At 43.3% G+C, this 21,196-nt stretch overlaps 1 protein-coding gene across 2 annotated transcripts in view; it reads right to left on the minus strand.

Annotated features, from left to right (window-relative positions):
* Positions 1-21,196, minus strand: part of ntn2 (netrin 2) — a 52,806-nt gene that overhangs the window by 3,599 nt on the left and 28,011 nt on the right. For both annotated transcript variants that reach the window (XM_033612143.2, XM_033612142.2), the window contains exons 3-5: positions 17,444-17,632; positions 7,788-7,937; positions 5,423-5,476 (exon numbers count right to left, since the gene is read on the minus strand). In XM_033612143.2, the coding sequence (XP_033468034.1) occupies positions 5,423-5,476; positions 7,788-7,937; positions 17,444-17,632 (393 nt within the window). The remainder of the gene's footprint in view (positions 1-5,422; positions 5,477-7,787; positions 7,938-17,443; positions 17,633-21,196) is intronic.

The following is a 21,196-nucleotide window of genomic DNA, read 5'->3' on the forward strand; positions in this document are numbered from 1 at the left end:
TTTCCCTGACAGGTCCGAAGGCTCCAAGCGAAACCGGAGCAGGTTGGATAATGTTGAGCTTGGTTTGGTTTTTATATGCTAAAATACAACTTTCTGACAAATCGCACATCAAACCGTTGCAACAGCCGGTGTCGGGACGCAAGGTGAAGCAGACCAGAGTAGTAAAAGCGTTCGATTTGACATGTTTTCGGGGGTCTTGAGGAAAGACAGAGCACGGTGGAAGCAGGTCATGGTTGGATGGATGTGAATAGACCTTGGCTGCCAGCGTGACGACTGAGACCACACATTGGACAGATGACCTCCGCTGACCATTCATAGGTGGAGTCGCAAGTGATGAGGTGTTACAGTTATGATTGTGACAGTTGAAATCGACCTTTTGGCTGAGTCTCAGATCTCTTCATTTCTGACTGACTTTAAAAACAGCCTTGGTTTGGTTTAGTCATCGAGTATCTATGAGCATCTTTTTCAGGTCAACACTTCTTCACACAGTTACACGTACATGGAAGTTGCACTGGAAACAGTTCTGCCCTGAATTTCTCCGTCTGGTTCTGTGTCTCAATTCCCGTCCTTCCATATTTACGCTTGCTATTTTGGGTGTATAATTGAGTTCACACTGTCAAGTGTGGCAAAATGCAGTGCACTGTGGATGGTGTTCTCATAGCGGTCAAAAGGTAGGAATGTTGGACACTTCTCCACCTCAGTGGTCACTGTCTTGGCTAAGCAGCGGAAGGGGAAGGACCAGTAAACTTTTGAGAAGGGCAGCTGAGGAAGCTGTAGCAGTTGGAGTTGCTCTGGGGAACAGAAGCCAGCAGAAACTGCGGTCAAATGTTGAAGGTAATGTTCCGTCCGGTTGCAATTTGCCATGAAAAAGAAGGAGAAGCGGTCAAATGTTGTGATCATCATTTTCGGGAAGTGCACAACAGCCATGGTCGGTCTGAGAGAGCACTACACTGTTGAAAGTCACGTACACAGTTTAGTGTACACAGTGCACTACATGGAAGTGTCCTAATGGACTTAAAGCAACGACTTCTCTGGCCGCAGCCTCACATGTCTTGACTCTATGGCCCAAAGTTTACCTTCAATCTGAGTAAAAAATTACAATAGTAGTTGAATTTATTTGCAAACTGATGTTGAAAAATGACTGCATACAAAACTTCCTATGGGCCGAGAAAGTAGGATTTAAGTTAAGTCAGATAGAGCACATGCATGTCATTAGTTCTCATGGTTTGTTTCTTGCAGCCCTGAAATATTTATTTTGTCATCCGGACATTAAAAGCTTTGCTTCTCTGTGATCAAGAACCACGTTTTCCATGAGCTGAGAGCAGAGGCAATGGAGAACGAAGAAGACGGGCCAAATTAAATGAACTCACAAAAACAGGAGAAAGTGCTCATGTTAGAAATTAATATCAAGAATTCCTGATAAAATTTATAGCGTCGCATTGTGTTTTCATAAATTGTGCTCATGGTAACTCCTGCTACTGGAGCTGTGACAAGAAAGAGCGAGACACTGTTGATCATTAGCGAGGCTCGTACTGTACTTGACTGGATGCCACTGGGTTTTATGAACCGTAGAATTTTGGATCCACTTATTTCAATTACAAAACTATGAGGAGGACACATGAAAATGATGGACTGAAAATGCAGAGAATGCCAAGAGGGTCATATTCCAACATGGTTCGAGTCAGTTTTAGTGAGGGGGACACGAAAAGCTGACCATGCTGCTCGCTTGGAATGTCAGGGCATGAAACTGAAAAACCACATGCTTGTTACTGGACTGGTATCCGCGGTCAGGCCTTTCATTGCCTTCAAAAGGAAAACCATTCAGTCATATTGCTTCCCAAAGCAAACCAAATAAAATTGCTGGACGTGAAATGCCCTAATTAGAAAAAAAAATGGTCGTGAGAGAGAGAAATTACGCTTTCTGGGGTTGCATGAGAGTAGGGGTGTTGCATCGTTCATTTTTTGGGGAAGGACGGATGGAGCAATGGAAGGAGTGCATGAGGAGGAAGAAACGGGGGACCAAGGAGCCCATAAAAATGTCCAGGAGGCTTGGCTGTATATCAGAGCGCTGGAGATTTTATTAGCCAGAGAGAGGAGAGACAAGGAAAGAAAGGGAGAAAGAGAGAGCAGATGGCAGCTTCCAATAACCTCGAGACAGGGTGACTTTAAAAACATGATGAGTGGAGGTGTAGATGTGGACGGGTGCAGAGGTGAACGTGTGGATGGATTTGTGTTTATGTGTGTTTTGTACTTTAAAGAAATGATGTAAATATCATAGTTTGCTTGCTTCCTTTTCATTAAAAGTGGGCGTGTGGTTTCATGTGCAGATCATTATTATGTAAGTGTGCATGCAGCTGTGACGGGCATGCATTTGTATGAGATGTGCATGGGTTTCATTAGATTGCTGCCGTTGTGTGTGCTGTACACAGTGGCCGGCCTGAAGGTATTGGTGACTGGCTGGAGACAGTGTGTGTTTTCCCATGAAGAGTCACTCACTGCTGGCTGTTCACCTGGAAAAGCTCTCGGTGAATCGCCCACTGACCCAGAAGACCGGCCCACTGAAAAACACTCACAATTGGCTCCGGGGGCTCTCGATGCCCTCGTTCCCTTGAGCCCCTCTCACTGTGCCGTGACAAGGACAAATTGCACCCACCGCCCCTAACACAAAAACTTTTTGGGGGCCTTGGGTTTCTCTGATGGCGGAGCTCATTCTATGGGAGTTTAGGAAGCAGAAAGATGGAGGGGAAACGCTGTGGTGTGTTTGGTAGGGCCTGAGGTGAATTGGCGATCAACAACTCTTGTGTTCTGAGACCCCGTAACATTTTCCCAGGGAAGTAGTAAACACAAGAAAGGGCTGGACTGTGCATTTTTTTTTGTTTGTTTTTCACAAAGGCTCAAAGGCCCAAGTAATGAGGAGAAACAGATTGAGAGAAGTCACTGATGAAGAAAAAAAAACTGCAAATGTTGAGGAAAATTATTATTATTAATAATAGCCTATTATTATTGATATATTTACCTTCAAAAGAATATTTAGATTTTTTTTTTTTTGGAGTTGTAGTAGATGTTAAATAATACTTTCATGTCTGTGTGGTAAATATGCAGCTGCCGGCAGCAGATGATTAGCTTAGCTTAGCTTAGCTTATCTTAGCAGCTAGTCTGGCCATGTCCAAAGGCAACAAAGTCTATTATATTTTATTTCTTAAATCTGTACAAAAAAGTGTAAAAACAAAGATTTGTGATTTTACGGTTGTTCATGTGATGGACAACTTCTTTGATTATTTCTGTTTCCAGTCTTTATGTTAGGCTAACCTAGGCTAATGTAGCTTAGCCAATATACAGAATCTACAGCAAAATTATGACAGTGGTATAAATCTTCTCATCTATCTCTTGGCAATAAAGCAAACAAGTGTTTTTTTCCCCCAAAATGTCAAACTATTACGTTAAATGAACACTTCATCCCCCAAATTACCATTTGTGTATCAATAACTCACCTTTTTTTTACATTGAATTTCTAACGAAAACTTTGTTTTTACTGACATGCCTCTGGTGAACGAAGAATCCAAAAAGTGAGAAAATTCTTGATAAACTGAAGTCACAGCATTCCATGTTTTACAATGAATGGATAAATTACTATTTTATTATTGTGTCATGCAAACAGTTATGCCCAGCCTGCATGGGCTTACAAGACACCATAAAATACAATTTTAAAAAACAGCCAGGACCAAAGTCCAGCATACATATTTTCAGACAACATTAAAAGGAAAGAAAATTGTGCAAAACAACAAAAGCAATGTACATAATTTGAACAACAACTACTGTAAGGCCGAGTTCATGGATCACTCGCAAGGCATTTACCATACAGCATTGAAAAAATCAAAACAAGTACTAGTTAAACTATCTTGCCTTCTCCTTCAGACTTTTGCAGCAAAATTGGCAAACTTAAACGCATCACAGTTAAACAGCCATTCTAACCAACTCTCACATTATTCATGCAGTATAATCCAAGTATCATTCATCCAGTTGAATGCTCAGTAATCCTCAAACACATAGCCCTTTCTGGCAGGGAACTGAACTACAAGTGAAAATTATCTACACAAAGCCAGACTCCATTGACAAAAGCAGTAATTTTACCTTGCTGAACACAGGAGCTGCTGGTCCACCAATAACACAAACAAATCAAGCGTTCAGTGAGGTAAAATTACGGCTTTGTCAATAGTGTCTGACTTTTAAGGGAGAACTGATAACCTTTACTTTTCATTAATTTGTCTGTTGGAAAGGGCGGAAGCTGAGAATGTGCTGTCATGACTGAATAAATGATACTTGGATTATACTGCATGAGCTTTGTGGAAGTTTGTAAACAGCTGTTTTGATATAGTTTTGCTGTTGTTAAATGCTGCAGCTTATGATTTCAGTTCATCAAGAATTTCCTCAGTTTTTGGATTCTTCGTTCACCTGAGGCATGCAAGAAAAACAAAGTTTTCTTGACAAATTCAATGTGACAAGGAATGAATTATTGAAATGGGTGTTAAAGTATTGCTTTAATGCAAACCAATGCATTTATTCTATACCATTGGATTTAATAGGATGTTTTTTCCATAGTCACTGTATGCATTATGCACTGACTGCGTGTTTGGCGTTCAGCTTCACAATTTTCCCGTGAAGTCAGTACCAGCCATTATAGACATCTTTAACCCTATAACTCATACCCTCAAACTGGACTTCAAATGTAAGAAGTCCATAGGTCAAAAGTGTAATTAGCGAACAAAATATTTAATTTGTATAAGAGCAAGGATGTAAAAACAATAAAATGATATGCTTTGAATCGTACGGTGAAGTATCTGTTGCAAAGTGTGGGGTGCGATCAGTAGCCTGAGTGATGATATATGTTGTAAACTCACTAATGAATCAACATTTCCAAATCAACACCACCATTCAAATCAAACAGACACAGAGTGAAAAATAAGGGCAGGGTAATTGACCGGAGCGTAAATTGGACAGTTAGAGGGAGAGACTGAACAAATTTCCCCCTAGACACTTGCCAGCACTCCTTTCACGCCTCAAAACTCTCCCTTCCACTATATCTCCCAGCTAAACTTTAACTAATCACCTCTGCTGCCTATCTGCTGGCCTTGGCTTTGAGCACGAGCTATATTTTTTTTGAGCACAGCGAGGCTCCACTAACTTGAGGTTAGCGGTTAGAGGAAACTGTGCCAAGGACATAGGTTTTTAAGACAATGGAAAAATTCTGCTGGTCCCGGTGCACTCGTTCATTCTGCAGAACTTCAAAAGGAGGGGACCCCGCCCTTCATTAATATTTATTCCACACCTTAAAACTCAAGTCCAGGAATATTAAGAAATATGTTTTTGTTCCTCTCATAAAGCGTTGGTGCTTATGGGCGAGGTGCAGAGGGCAAACACTAACCTGCTGGTTCCTCCGTGCTGCTCACCACAGCTGTGGGATTGACCACTGGGATTTCTGAAACACACAGACACGAAATACAAAAGTTATTTCGCTGGGTAAATGTAAATCCATGCCTTTCAAGTATGGGCTAAGTGATCTGGCTGCATGCCTGTGGAGAGTGTATGTGTGGTCAGAGAAATGAAGTATGTCTGAATTCATTAAAAGTAATTGCAAAGAGTGCATATGGGAAGGTTTGGTGAATATATTAATAAAGCCACAACAAAATACAGAGGGCAGAAGAAGTAGAAAGTGGATTTACCCAACAAATCCAATAGGAGAAAATACCAGGGTTGTTTTACAGTAGGTTTGGATTGTGATATATGTCAACTATGTACATGAAAACACATGGCGCATTGCAGACAGACAAGCTAGATAAACACTGACAGACTGACAGGCGTACTTATTGGTGGTGAGAGGGAAGACAGGCTCAAATAAACCATGCATTCCACCAACTAATGTGGTGGTTTCACTGTCATTTTTAAAGAAGAGAGATCCTGAGTCAATATAAGTGGAAGAAATAATGGAGGTCAAAGGACCAAATTTACATTTTGAGCCAAACTCTCTGGATGCATCACACAGTAATCACCCAGTAATCCAGTTCGGAGAAGTCAATCCGTTCAAAGTCGGCACACTTGATACATCTGAGGCAGAAGTTGATTCTTTGAGGCACACTGATTAAAATGGAAAGGTGGCTGCACTAGATTAGTCTCGTCCTCCCCCAACAGATGCTGGGTTAACACTGCTGTGTAATCTCCATGCAAGCGATGTATAGACAGATGGACAGATGGCAAGGGGGCAATTTTGCTTGGATCGTCTTGAGACAGATGCAGCCCTCCCTCGCTGTGCCCGCTGGCTACACTAAAAAGTGCCTTGTGGAATTCCTCCAGGACTTCTCTTCTAATCGTATGCAACTTTCCAATACAAATGCTAATGCTAACAACGGGCCCTCGGCTTTTACCGTAAACAGAGTTACTGGAACGCCGGCTTAGCATCCACCCAGAGGATCTGCTTTTGATTGGATTTGGAGGTTGAGGGTTTGAACTGAGAGAGTGGGAGTGTGTTGGCGGGAGGCAGCAGTTGTCTCTCTGAAATTATGGACACCCCGCCAACAAAAACAAACAAGGGCACGGAGCTTTGTGAAGGCAGGCGCAGCTGCTCGGAGCCACTTTGAGTCCGTACGCCCTCATGGCCACGTCTTGTGAAGACAGACAGATGATGAAAGGATCATTCAGATGAGGGTTGCTGCCATCATACTAATTGGCTGCTTAATGGGCTTGTCTTCTGTCTCGGGGTCCGGGAGCCTCAGTAGGAGGTGAGATGCCCGCCATGGGGCCGTATTGACACACACAGTTGTCTATTCGTGATGGATCCAAATGTGCGCATGTACTTAAACGCACATACACAATTTGTCTTGTTCTCGCTGGATGGTTCAGTGGCACTGGAGTGAGTGGGGTCTGCCATCCATGACCACAGTTGTTTTCTCCCTTCTCGGCCCCGTCCACCATCTGCTCCGGAGCCGCATGTGAGAGAAACAACACGGCAGCATGTGGCACAGTGTGGCGGAGCTCGGTACGGCACTGGGCGGCACGGTTTGCTTTGGTGGAGGTTTGTCTTGTGAGTGTGTGCAATGTGTGCCCGTACCGCCTGGCACACAGTGTTGTGGAAAGTTGCCCTCTATTACACTATGCCTGCATGTGCCGGGCCGCTGGCAAATTTCATAACTCACACGCACACATGCACATTTGTCACAGGAAATTAAAAACCTGATGTAGCCGACATGCAAACTACAGAGTACACACACACACACAGACACACACACACATTATACATCGTTGACAGCAAGTGGAACAACAATAACCAAGTCTTGAATTCTCACACTACCAGCTCCCCGCTCCACTTTAACAAAGATCACATTTCAGTTCAGCCTGCTTTTACATCTGGGCCCTTGTTTGCACACATGTTTCGGGCTGTTCTCTATGAAATTATCATTGCATTTTCAGTGGCCATGCAAACCCGCAGAGCACATGTATTGTATACATGCAGCGCAGAGATCGGGCTGGGTGTGCCTGTCACAAGGCCAGAATGACTTTAGGCTACGGGGGGAGTGTGCTTTCAATTACGCCCTGTAATCTCACTGGTTTGAGTATGTGCTGCTTTTAGTGTACTCTGTTGTAACTATGTATTAGGCCTGTTGTTACATTATGTTCCTCACAATGGGGCTTGTCTGTGTTTTGCAGTTTTATGCCGTGACTCACTGCCAGGGTGATTAAATTACCAAGCTGAGGATGCAGTGACTGGTAGCTGTGTGTGCATGCGAGTCACTCACTGATGCACGGGGCCACGGGTGAGCGGCTCTGCTGGTAGCCCTTTGCGCAGCGGTTGCAGGTGATGCCGGTGACGCCGTCCTTGCAGGGGCACTGGCCTGTGGTCTGGTTGCACGTCTTGCCTGCTGCGCCCACAGGGTGGCAGTCACAGGCTGAGGGGGGTTAGGGACAGGTGTGAAGGGGGAAGGTAGGAGAAAGAAAACATATTTGACATTAATTCATTACATATTTGCAGAAATTACACCCAAAGGAGCAATCTTATGTTGTTTGCCAGTAGTAAACAGATATGTATCAGGGTTGAATGCTACATGTGAAAGCATAAGACAGCAGGCGACAAGCAGAGGATGTGTTAGAGACCTAGAAAGGCCCACTGTGCCCTCCTCTCTCCTGCCTACTTGTATCCGCTCTCCCAAATGCCGTGTGCCTGCCTGGTGACACACGCTCTGCCGTTTCATCACTTCCCGAAAGTTCAGTCGATGCCCGGCAAATGCCAACAGCAACAAGCAATGCTCCGGTCAACACGCTTTGGCGAGGTTTTTATGACTTCTGCTGGTTCTAGGCAATTTATCCAAGCCCCCTTTAAGCAACGTGAGTCTTTTTCCTTTTTGGTTTAAAGAGCTGTTAAATATAAGAGCTGGCGTGTTGGTCCAAAAGCCTTCTGAGAGAGCTTTACAAGATGTTAGAGAGGATGACAGAGGGAGGGAGAAGCAACATATCACAAGAGTGTGAGGTGAAGGAGAGGATGGGAGTGAATCAAAGAGGCACAGCCCGAACAGAGCCTCTGGTGTGTGCTCCCCAGCATAAACAAGAGTGAATCTAACCAAACTGTGGCTACGCCAACTCCACTAAATAAACAGACATTTGTTCTTTGAGTAATAAACACATACTTAACATTTCACGGCAATCCGGCCAGACAAACACATCAGTGACATATCAAAACAAATGCTGGACTTCTGCGTCTTCTTGAGCAGCGGTGTGACTGATTGGTTTCACTTGAAATGTGACATTCTCTGTCCAGAAGAGAACAAGCAGAGAAAAGTATCCTCTCCTATCGAATGAAGGAGACGTGCTGCCAAAAATACAACAAACCATGAAGTGCAAGGTGAACATTAGCCTTTCCCCTTTATTTCCAATGTAACTCTTTGGAAAACAGGCACAGGATAGTGCAAAAAGAGAGTGACTTGACTGTAACACAATAGCTGTAATTGTCCAATCTTATCAAGAAAAGACAAGAAAGGCCAAAATTACACTTTGGGGAAAAACCCTGTAACCCAACAGTTTGTTCCAGGGCTTGCCAGAGGAAGGCAGCTGCTAACATGCCGCGGTTTCTTCCCACCACTCGACGGAACTGTGAATGTGTTTATTTGCGCCGGACATTTTTGAGCTGCTACAACAGAGGACAGCCTGAGGACCCTACCACCTGTTGACTGGGCAAAGGGAGGGTTTAAATGGCTGAAACTGACCCAAGAGTGATCGTGTGTGTGTGTGTGTCTGGCGGCGGGGTTGGGGATGGGGATTAAGTGCGGCTCAGATCTTCAGAAACACGTTTGCCTTTCTTTTTTTTCCGGCAAGGCCGACCGATCCACAGGTGTCAGAGTGGCTGCGCTCTGTTTGAAGTTGCGCAACAGAGACGTAAATCTGATGCTTCAGCGTCCGTGCAAAATCCCCACCACTTGAGTCATGCAGGCCGGACCAGGAAAAGTCAAGCTTTGATAACACTTGGTAAGAGTTCCAGACTGACCTGAAGGGAACAGGCATCTGCATATGGCAGGATGTCAGAGGTCAGGTCGACAAGGGTCTCTTTGTAAGCTACATCCTCACCTGCATCAGTCAGAGCTCCTGCCGTTGTTACCAGGCACTACAGCGTCCACAGACCACTCATTCCTACAGTTTATGCCCCCCTCCTTCTTCCCTGTGAAATGATTTGTCCAAAGCACATGTGGGATAAACCCCCGTTATTTGATCTGTCTGATACAAGTCTGGAGTCGGTCTATCATGCCTGCCGAGGCATGTGGCCATTGTTTCCTGGCTGATCGCTGAACAGCGCAAGCTATCAACACAATCCAGTCAGTATGAACAAGATGTGAGTATTGTTAGACATTCTCACTTCCCCTCTAAACAATCATAGGCTGTTAAGACATCGGAGTTTACTGTCAGAGTCCACAATGTTCAGTAAACAACCAGCAACTGCCAAATCTGACCTGGGCTGTAAGAGGCAGGATGGGGATGGAGGGAGGGGGAGGGTGGTGTCAGTCTCCACCCCCAGCTCTCCTCCTTGAACTGCTTTTCTGAAGTTTTATGTGCAGGGGCTCAGGCCAGTTAAGAAGCAGTAAAAACGTCCTCAGAGGTTGATGACTTTTCAAGCCTTTGCAACTGCAGACGTGACAGGCACTGCGTTGGGATTTGTAGTTCCTTTGACAGGCTCAGTTTAACTGATTCGTGTTGCTCTGTGCGTGTGTGTGTGTGCATATGGGCTAAAGCACTTGGGAGGACTGCTCTTTGTCTGCAGTTATTGGCAGTTGCCACATTTGGAGAGGGTGGTGTTATTTGTGCCCTTAGTTGGAAATATGTTTTTTATCAGTCAGCTATGTTCTGCTCATAATTTAACTGTCAAAATAAATAAAAGTGTTCAAATATGTGCAGTTTTTAGGGACTGTTCATTATTTATGATGCAGGACAGGGTGGTGCAAAATAAAAATCAAATAATCTTTTTATATTCTGGCTTTAGTTGGGGACATACAACTTCAAATGGTTGCATTTTGTATTTATTATAAATACCCTCTGAACTCTGGGTTTGAAAGGCATGTTTTCTTTAAAAAAAAAAAAGCCAAAATCCCACCATTTATCATAGCCAGAAACTAGAGGTGTAATAATCCATCGATCTGAACTGATATATCAATTCAATGATCAACGATCATGTGTCATTGATGCTAAGTAAGAACATCGATCCATATTGTCATCTTTAGGATATGCTTTTATTTTGAAAGTCTGTGTCACTGTCAAACAGCGGCAGGCAGACGGCAAGCGGCCAAGAGAGAGATGATGAGGATAACATTATTTACTCGGAAATAAATCAGCGGCATGGAAATATTTTAGATTTAGAAGAAAATACGGGTCAACAGACAGAGCACGTGGCGTACGTACAGTAAACAATGCCGTTACGAGATAAAACACCATGGACCTGCCTGGACAGGCATCTCACTCACTAACTTCTCACTCCAGCAACATTAGCTGCTCTGTATCAATGTTTGGCTGAAAAAAACGTGCATGCAGACTGAAATTCAACTGAACTGTTCTGTTGGGTGTTGCAGTGACTTAAACTAACAGTGAGCAGGAACAAAAATAACATTACACGTAATTTTTTAATGTAGGAGTACAGAAAAAAGTCTGCTAGCTGCTAAGCTGATTTATGCAATTTAAAGGACAAGTCCAGTATTTTGCACTTTGAGCCCCATTTCTAGGTTGTTTATGATGAAATAGAGTGGTTAAGACCAAAATAGTGACGATTGCTCATTTTCGGAGAATTTGTCTTTCCCCTGCCTGGCTTAACACTGCTGCCTATGGCCATGTGTGAACCTGTCCTAAAACCACGCTAAACATTCCTTTCCAAAGCCATGAAACTCACTGAGTGGTCAGTGGTGTTCGTTGATGTTCTGACATAAAAATTATAGCAAACTGTGGTTTCCGTGATGATTTATATGACATTTATTGGGGCGGCAGTAGCTCAGTCCATAGGGACTTGAGTTGGGAACTGGAAGGTCGCCTGTTCGAGTCCCCGTCCGGACCAAAATATGGAGCGTGGACTGGTGGCTGGAGAGGTGCCAGTTCACCTCCTGGGCACTGCCGAGGTGCCCTTGAGCAAGGCACCGAACCCCCCAACCGCTCAGGGCGCCTGACCAAAGGGCAGTTCCCTCACTCTGACATCTCTCCACTTTGTGCATGTATAGGTCCTGTTTGTGCATGTGTGTGTCTTTCAGACCTGTGTGTAATTGACAAGCAAGAGTGAAAACATTGAATTTCCCCTCAGGGGGATTAATAAAGTAAATAAACTTAAACTTAAACTTATTTAGTCTACTCCATTGGTTTTCTATAGGAAGCATCATTGTCCGTTGGTAGTAATCCGCCATCGGAACCGGAAAGGGGGTTGTTTACGACAAGGTTGTAGTCATTGTAGTCTTTTAGCTCAGCGAAAGTGCCAGCTCGACAGTGCTGTGTGGAAGAACAAGAACAAACAAAAAGTTTTGTAATAAGTCTAAACAACTGCACAATGGATTACTCGCTTGTAAACAGCCTTCCCAGTACGATGCCTTTGAACACGATGCCAACCTTCTTCTTCTGCTTCTTTTCTGTGTCCCATTACATTGCAATGGTTTCCTGCCAGTTGGTGACACCCACGTAAAGGAGCATTATCGCCATCAAGTGGGCTGGAGTGTATAACCCTTCAGGGTCAAACAAACAATCAAGCGGAAGTTTACACACAGGTATGAGGCAGGTGAAAAAAAGGTCCACAATCGAGATGAATATCGAAAACACGGATGGAAACCACAGTTTGTTACGATTTTTATGTCAGAACATCAGCGAACACCACTGACCACTCGGTGAGTTTCATGGCTTAAAGCGCAAAATACCGGACTTCTCCTTTAAACATGCTTAAGCTAATAATGAGCTGAAGTTGATACTTTTGTGAAAGGATCTTGTTGTTAATCTGTGTTTTATGGCTCTTTGGGGAAGTTCGCCTTCAGGGCTTTAAGCTAGGTAGACCTGAAGTTTTAGTAAAAAGATGATGGTTTGGGTTAAAATGAAAAGATTTCTTCCAGGAAGGACCTTGACAGAAAGCCCTGAAGGTTTTGCCATGTGGTGTTTTATGTGTTAGTGTTGTTTTTATCTTCGAAGAAATCGATAGTGTTAAATGGGCATATAATATCGTCTCATATCAGTCACAGGCCTCTAAATTGCACCGAATCGAAATCGTATCGTGGCAGACTTTGCAATATCGGAAAATATCTTACCATTGCCAAAGAATCAATATAATATTGTATCGTGATGAAACTGGCGATTTACACCCCTTCCAGAAAATGTAAAAACTTCCTTGATAATGATGATGATGCCATTTCTAAGAAGGATTTGCGTTTTACCTAAGAAATTAGCTTTGTTTTGATAATAACTCATTGTTTTATCTCCAGTACCTACATTTGATGTAAATCTGGCGAGGGAGGTTCTTGCATTGTCCCCCAGATACTAAGGGAGGCTCAAGGAAGAAATGTGTGGAGCATCTGGAAGGTTCAAGACAAAGTCACACCCCCCAGCCAACCCTCTCCTTTGATAAGTAAAGAACATTCCCTGAGTCATATAATCAAGAGAATTAAGTACATCTTGCACAACTAATTTTTAAGAGATATTAGTATTATTGTAGCTTTTAAAGTAATAATGCTATGTTAAAGGACTGAAAAGCTGAAATCAATAGAACAGCTCAACCCTCTCAGTGACATCTGAGATTAAAACCTTGAAGTCGCAGGTACTAGCTAAACTTGACACTTGCTATAGGACACACACTATATTAACTAACCTGAAATTTCGCTTAGAATTAGGTTGCGTAACACTTTTTCTATCCAGTGTTTTCTGACAGCAGAGATCCTCATGTCCTGTTTCAGAGTGATATTTAAGACATACGGCCGGTGTGGTTTATGTTGGCAGGCGTCACTTCACATGGACCGTGGCCTCGTTTTTAATGCCTTTTATCAATGTTCCTTGTGGTCAACGGATACCAGCTGTACGGCTTGGATTCACATAAAAACCTTGCACTCTGAAGAGCTCTTATACTGCAGCCAGGCCATGTGGTGATTGCCATGTCTCATTCATTTTGCTGACTGTTTTAATGCCTGTGACACTGTAAAGGGCTCGTCGAGCGGGTGCTGCCCGGGCATTTCAACTGGGGAGCTGGAGCCCTGCAGTTTTGTGGTGCGTGGGAGGTAAGTTGTGGTGGTGATGGAGGCAGGGGAGAGGTGGTTACTCCTTCTCATAGACACCCCATCTACAGAGCAGGTCTCATTAGAAACAGACATGGCCTGTTCATCCTCTTAGAGCCTGAGCAGACCCCCAGCCCTCCCCTGCTCCTGTCTCACCTTTAGAAAACACCTGTATTTTATTGTTGTAACTCCATTTCAGACCTGACCCCCTTTAGCCATGCTGCACCTCTGACCTCTGTCTTGACCCTGACACATGGAGGAGAGTAAAAATCAGAGCTGGAAAATAAAATCAGGGATGAAAGAAAAAGAAAGACAAGAAGTTGGGGAGGAAGAGGAGATGGTGGTTATAAAAGATCATGGGGGATGGAGATGAAAAAAAAGTGAGCAAGTACTGAGGCAAAGGAAAATGACGGCTCCTAGAAGGCTGCGGAATTGCTCTGATCAATCACGGAGCCAGTCGCTCAGCTGAGGCTTTGCGGACGTTAACTTTCATTTCCGTCACATCTGGGGCCTTTGTGAGGGAGGCAGATAAACTGTTTACCACCTGATCATAAGGCTTTGATAAGGACAAATTGCAGTGTCAGTGGAGCCTGCGTGTGTGTGGGAGCATCACACTCGCAGGTATTGCAGGAAATGGAAGATGAGGGAACAATTTGCACGCGGGGATGCCGTCTCAGGACTGATCTCCTGCCAGGGCCGAGGCGGATCTCTTTCTGTCAGCGTTTTGGTGCAGCAACAGGTCAGATGACTTCAGATTTAAGGTATGTGACCAAGTCGCTTGCCATTATATGATGAATGGCTCGGCATCTCAGCGCAACTAACATGGGCAAGTGCGGCCTGATACTGTGCCATTTCTAACCTCCCGGTGTTCAGTTACAGCTTGGGCCGGCTGCAGAAGGAAAAAGTGAGCGGAAGCCAGCAGGAGATTTTCGCCATGAAATTTCAACCAAAAGATCTTCACGGCTGTGAGCGTTGGCAGCTCTCGCTAATGCTGTTTTTTATTTTCTGGAAGTGATTCTTTACCTACATCAGGATCAACAGGAAAAAAAACTCCCTCTCTCTCACTCTCTGCGATTGATTTGAATATTTTCCTGAGCAACAAGTACAGGAAACTAGTGTTGTTTTTGCAACCAGTCCAGCAAGAGGAGATAAATGCTTCCAGCATAATATCAGGCTGAAAAATATTCACTGCAAATGTGAAATAATAAAAGGGGTAAAATACATTTTTCCACGAGGAATGCCTTGGTCAAGTGATAATATTATGTGGTGTGTGGTATGGGGGGAACATTTGTAAGGACAGCCAGAAAAGCTTCAGGCATAGTATCAATTCCTTCTCCCTGCTTTGGTACAGCAACTCAGATATGCTGATATTTTTTATTAAAAGTCACCATGACCGTGTATGTTTCCAATAATAACGTCTTAAACTTTTTCAGACACGATTACACAAGTATTACAAGGGTTAGAACATCTCAATCAGCTTTTGTTTGAACACTTTGTAAACATTTCGCACAGCACTCGCCAAATGAAAAGTCAAACCGAGCTTAAAGTAATAATCTGTGACATGTTCATATAAATAAATATTCATTTTTGCTACTCTCTTACTGATTGATTTAACACAAAAATGATCCTTGTCCATGAATATTTCTCCATTAGTTGTTGTAAACATTGAGTGCTTGTTAATTCTTTCCCAGAAAAATACTTCTGTTGCATGTTTCTGACAGCTGGAGAACTGGGTGTAGGAGCAGCGGTCACACCATATTTGCAGTGGTGCCACCAGAAATTTTTCTTAGGGTTGGCCAGATGGGGCCACTGAAAATCTTGGGTTGGCAGACCAAAACTAAAAGCCATAACTGATTTTCAGGAATTCTGTTATGCCAACACATTCTCACTCTGACTCATGGACCTTCCATGTCCAGATACAACATGAAAGGTACCCTGGGTGAAAGTCGGTTGACGACGAAGTTCTGCCTGTTACATACACTGTCTTCTTTCAAATTACACTTCCATTTTCACAGGAAATTTAACATTTACATGCAGTCTCTTTCAAAACAAACACACTACGTAAAAAAAATTGTGAATTGATGTTTTTTTCTTTCAACAACTAAACAACTAGGTTTAGGAAAAAAGAACAGGGTTTGGCTTCATAATCTTAAGGAACGCGAGCAACGCTCTCCTGAGTGAAAGTCGGTGTTTGTTGGACCCATCCACCACCACTCCCACCCGCCCTACTTGGACTTTTGCTGCCTTAACTTTTGTCCTTGTCCCGTTGCATTTCCCCCTAATGCTGCCGCGCGCCATTAAATTATAACGGCAGCTGGCTGTGTATCATACCAACGTTAAAGGCGGCTTTTTTCATCTGTGTCTGACGTGGCAAGTCACAGCCCAAGCACTGGATTTTGATGACTTCGGAGTGAGACTGGGTTGATTATGCAGTTAAAGTATCTAGGCTAGTTGAAACTTATGTCAATATGTAGAGGAATCGCTTACTGATATATTTTGGCTTCTTTTTCTATAGTTCTTGTCACTAGTTATCTGATGTTTATAAACTAAAGGCCCTGATACGTCAAGCTGACGCTAGTTTTGGTGGTTTTCCCTGCACCGTTTGTACTAGTCAGCCCTTGGCCCTGGCTTTTTTTCAGCCAATTCAGCATGTTGAATTGGCATCAGAGACAGTGGAGTCTGTCAGTGAATGAAATCGATCTGATTGGCAGTACAGCTCAGTGCACGAGAAGGGAAATTGAAGTGAGGAAAGTAAACAAAGGACTCAAGTCATGAGGGCATCACATCGAAACAAACTTGTTATACCATAAGCAAGGGCATAAATATAGAGAGTGCAGGCAGTGCAATTGCACAGGGGCCTCTGGGGTGGAGGGGCCTGTAGAGAGAGCAGGCCCTTGCAAGTGATTCAGATTGATCAGAAATATACCTGCATTCTGGTCTTACTTTTTTGATGACAAATACAGACTACTGCCACCTGCTGGTATGGAAAGTTATTTCCTCTCACGCAGGCACAGAACATTCGTGCCAGTTTGCCATTGGCTGTAATCTTTGCGGTATGTTCAGGTGCAGCTTTTTAGCCAAGTCACAGGTGACATGAAGCGATGCAACAATTAGACCTTTATGCCACTAGTTCTTTGATGTTGGTTTGGTGTGTCTGGGCCTTAATATCGGTACAGTTAACATTTTGAGCTCCACAGCAATTTTGTTTTAATTTGTTACATATGTTAGGTGATTCATTGTTCTTTAAAAGGTTAATTGTCCTTTTTCTTAAAAAGGACAATTAATTAACCATTCTAATTTGAAGGAGTACATGATTGTATGAAATAAAACAGTTCCTGGGAACAAGCCTTCTCAAGTCAAGGGGAGACTTGTGGTTATCCAGCCTAATTTTGGAGCGATATTAATCCCTTTCCTGACAACTTATGCTGACGTGGTTACCACCAATGGATGCCTTGGCTTGTTTTGTTTTGCAAGATGCCACTACCTTCGATGCTAGCTTAAAAAAAATGAGCCTCTTTAAGACTGCCTTGAAGGTACCACAGCATGTTTGAACAGAAAACAAAATGAATCCCACCTAGAGATGCTCAAACCTTATTAGAAACAGAAAATGGAAGAAAAATAGATCAGAGCTGCTGATGGATTCACAAGTGAAGTGTAACGAATGCCACAGCTGTTACAGACAAGCCTCTTACCTTTGCAGGCTCGTCGGTGAGTGATCGGCCTTGCCATGTCTCTATAAAAGCCCTCCTTGCAGTAGTGGCAGTGGCGGCCTGCGGTGTTGTGACGGCAGTTCATGCAGACGCCTCCACTCTTCCTCCCTGACAGCTTATACAACTCCATATTGAATCGGCAGCGACGGGCATGGAGGTTACAGTTGCATGCTGCAGAGGGAAGAGAGAAAAGTTATCAGTTGTGTGAACATCAGCAAAGGAGGGTAAATGTAAAAGTATCTCCACAGTATTTATCCTTAAGGAGTCTAAATGGAAGTTAGCTCAGATGAAATATTCACACGGAGTGTGCAATGCAGTAAAACATATGGTCACTACCAAGTATATCGCAGGAGAGTTGGTGGAGATTTTCCAGTGAGGCAGTATAACAGTGAGTGGTTTATAATCTACACTGCGGCTGTGTGCTTGGCTGCTATTCCAGAACTCATCAATCAAAAGTGATATTTGCAGAGCTCATTTTCTCCATTTCATAATTAATGAATTCTGCTTCTCTCGGCCCATTAGTTATTAATCACTGGAAAGAGAGACATTAATTTCATGAATCACTGATGAGTAAAGACTCCTAAGATCTATTAAAAGCGAGAGCGATTCAGATAAAGGAACGGACTCGAGCTAGCTGTCTTCTAAATGAGGCGAACCGCAATATATGGGAGATGTGAAGTGAGGTTATATCTCTTCGCAGTCCCTCCCAGATGCCTTTATGTCTCTTTGCCTCACCAGTCTTTCCATTGATTTCTCCATATTAGACCACATTCACCAGCTCTGACATTATTCAGAAACTCCGCTCCACTCTCTACATGTGGGGTTTGCATTTGAGAAGCCTTAATGAGAAACCTGCCCTTCTTGTTTGTGTAATAGAGTTTGATCCAGACCCTCTGCTGGTTAAATCAGAGTCAGACCTGGGACCTGAAGACTTGGCTGCGGCTTCAAAGACGACTGCTGCAGAGCTTAGCTCTGGTTCAAAGTTATCCGCAGATAAATTAGAAAGGAGTAAACAACAGCAGAGCTGTTTGACCGAAAATGTCAACAGTTATGGCAAAAGAAGGATTATTAGGGCATCACAACAGAGGGTGATATTAATTATTCTGGTGTGAGTGTGATTAAGAAACATGCACTAACAATAGATGTTTAGAAGAGAAAAAGACACAACAATGGGGAATAAGCAAAGACAGAATGGCTCAAGGACTGGGAGGACTTTATGTATGTGTGGCTTTGTGTGCCATACAGTGACTGATGAGTGGGAAGTTAGAGAAAAGTAATACAAGTACTTTTATGAGTCAGAGAAGATAACAAAAAAGATGTTTACTTGTCACCTGGACTCCATTTTCCAATGTTTTTGGGTGTACGTGACTAATGGAGAAAACGTTTTTTCAAATTCAGTGCGCCGCAACAATGTAACAATAATAAGCAACAGTGCACCTTCAATTTACTTCCACTAAAAGTGCTTGTTTTTGCCACTGACAGGCTCAGATTGTTATTAGAAGTGTCTGACAACATTATGGAGAGGATCCCTACAGAGTAAGACTCTTTTTGTTCAGCTAGAAACAGCCCTGAAATCACTATCGACAAACCCACCAGACTCCATTTAAAAAAAAACAGTAATTTATCATTGGACAACACACTTTATTTAGAGTCAACAGAAACAAAATAAAACTCACAAAAACCCTCTTAGATTGTCTTTCCACTGTTCCAACAATCACTAACTCTGGTTTGGTTGAAATAAACCCTTAATTCACCCAGCTGGATGTGAAAATGTGCTGTCTCTATACATGCTAAATTTTCTGTTTATTTAAATGGAGTCTGGTGGGCTTGCTGATACAGATTTTGGGCTTGTTTCTCATTAAACAAAAAGATCTATCTCTGTAGGGATCCTTTCTATAATATTGTCAGACACTTAAAATAACAAGCCAGTATAGTATAGATAGTTAGCTAGTATAGACTAGTGGTGCACAATTGCCCCAAGTGGTTACATTGCAGCATGTTTCATTGCTGCCGCCTGCAGCACTCTTGTTCAATACTAAACAAGTTTCAAAAAGTGTTTTCTTCATTAGACACTTCAATACAAAATCATGGGACTATAGGGTCCAGGTTGAAAATTACCCAAGTTACCCTTTAAAGTCTCTTTCTTCATCACCAGCTGACACATGCACTGCTGCTGCAGCCAAGGTCAGCTCTGCCGTTACACTGAGCTCAATGATCTGTATAATGTCAGATGAGCAGTTGCAGTTGATCAAAAATGACTGTTAATGTCACCCATGGCTCTCTCACAGGAGAGGAGTGACTTGAATTTATATGTCCAGTAATATGTAAGCAGTGAATGATATGCCCCTCCATCCACACTGAAAAGGGAAGCCTGGCACCAGGTTGGGAAAGAGGCCCAGTTTTCCCTGGTTGCAGACCCTGGAAAAAAAAGGGGGGAGCACATTCCCAGACTGTTTCCCAATTCCAGCTGGTTATTACGTGGCCCAATTTGTATGGAATTCTGTAGTTAATTAAATATTTTGTCATGTATGGATCCATATTGTGAAGAGACACCGCTGGATGTTTTGGTGTGCTCTCATGAAATGGCAAGATGAGGACTGAACTTTGACTCTGGATAAAAATATAGATATGTATTCTGATGGAAGCGTGCACACTGAGTTTTAAGTGATATGTTGCATGATTTAACTAAAAAAAATGTTCCAAATTGAATCGGTGTGGATGCATGTGTGTAGTGTGTGTGTGTGCATGCGAACAACTAAACAGCCTGTCCAACTTCTTCTAAGGGGAATGTGACAAAGAACACACCAGCTCTGGTGAGCGGCTGGGGCTGCTGTCGGGGGGAGACCGAGGTGGGGGACTGTGATTATGATCAAGCGTCTCAAACACACACACAGCTGTGAGCACTTGTGTCCATTAACACCTTGTAGCAGAACATGAAAGCGATGGATTGCGTTTTCTCCCCCTGCTGAAGTACTGACGTTGCCTCTCATGGCATCTTCTCGATTCACTGCCGTGCAACAAGATCGGCCAACAAAGTCCGAGGCAGGAGAGGATACGTTCAAGTGTGGAGAATGCAAAGAAAGTTCCAGAATATAACCTTTGAATGATTTAGCATGTGTAGCGGTGACGGCTTTAACAACAGCCAGACTTTTTGTGACTGACAGAGAATTAGAGAATTAGTGTCTGGCGGGAAAAAGTAGTTTGGGAAAAGATGAATGAAACTGTGAACTAAGGTTGAGAAACTAAGCAAAAGGCACTCAGGTAGGTGTTTGTATGCATGTATGTGGGTTTTCTATGGTGTACATGCTGCATGCCGTTAACTTCAGCTTGGAGCTGCAGCTGCCTAAAGATCCTGGAATGTTTATGGGTTTGTTTTGAAGTGCTTGTGCGCACACACACACGCTGACACCCCAACCTGCCACCCCCACCACTGCAGCAGCCCCCCCTCACCCAAATTAGGCTCAGCGGGGATAACTGAACGCTGTTGAAGGCCATTTTTCAATTCATTAACACATCAAAGCCTCACTGGTGCTTTGCAAAAACACTTATTCTTATCTGTTGGAAAAGAGCAGACTTTTTCTGTGTTGTTCTGTGGGTGGTGGAAAGTCAGCAAAGAATCTGCGATCCTCCAGTGAGCGCGGCTCCTTTATGGGTCAGTGTCCAATTCAAGGATGCGTAAATCTGGTTCCTTGTGTTGTCGTGGAAATCAAACAACAAACACAAGCTACAGGCTTG

This window comes from Epinephelus lanceolatus, chromosome 21 (genome assembly GCF_041903045.1).
Source record: "Epinephelus lanceolatus isolate andai-2023 chromosome 21, ASM4190304v1, whole genome shotgun sequence".
Taxonomy (NCBI): Eukaryota; Metazoa; Chordata; class Actinopteri; order Perciformes; family Serranidae; genus Epinephelus; species Epinephelus lanceolatus.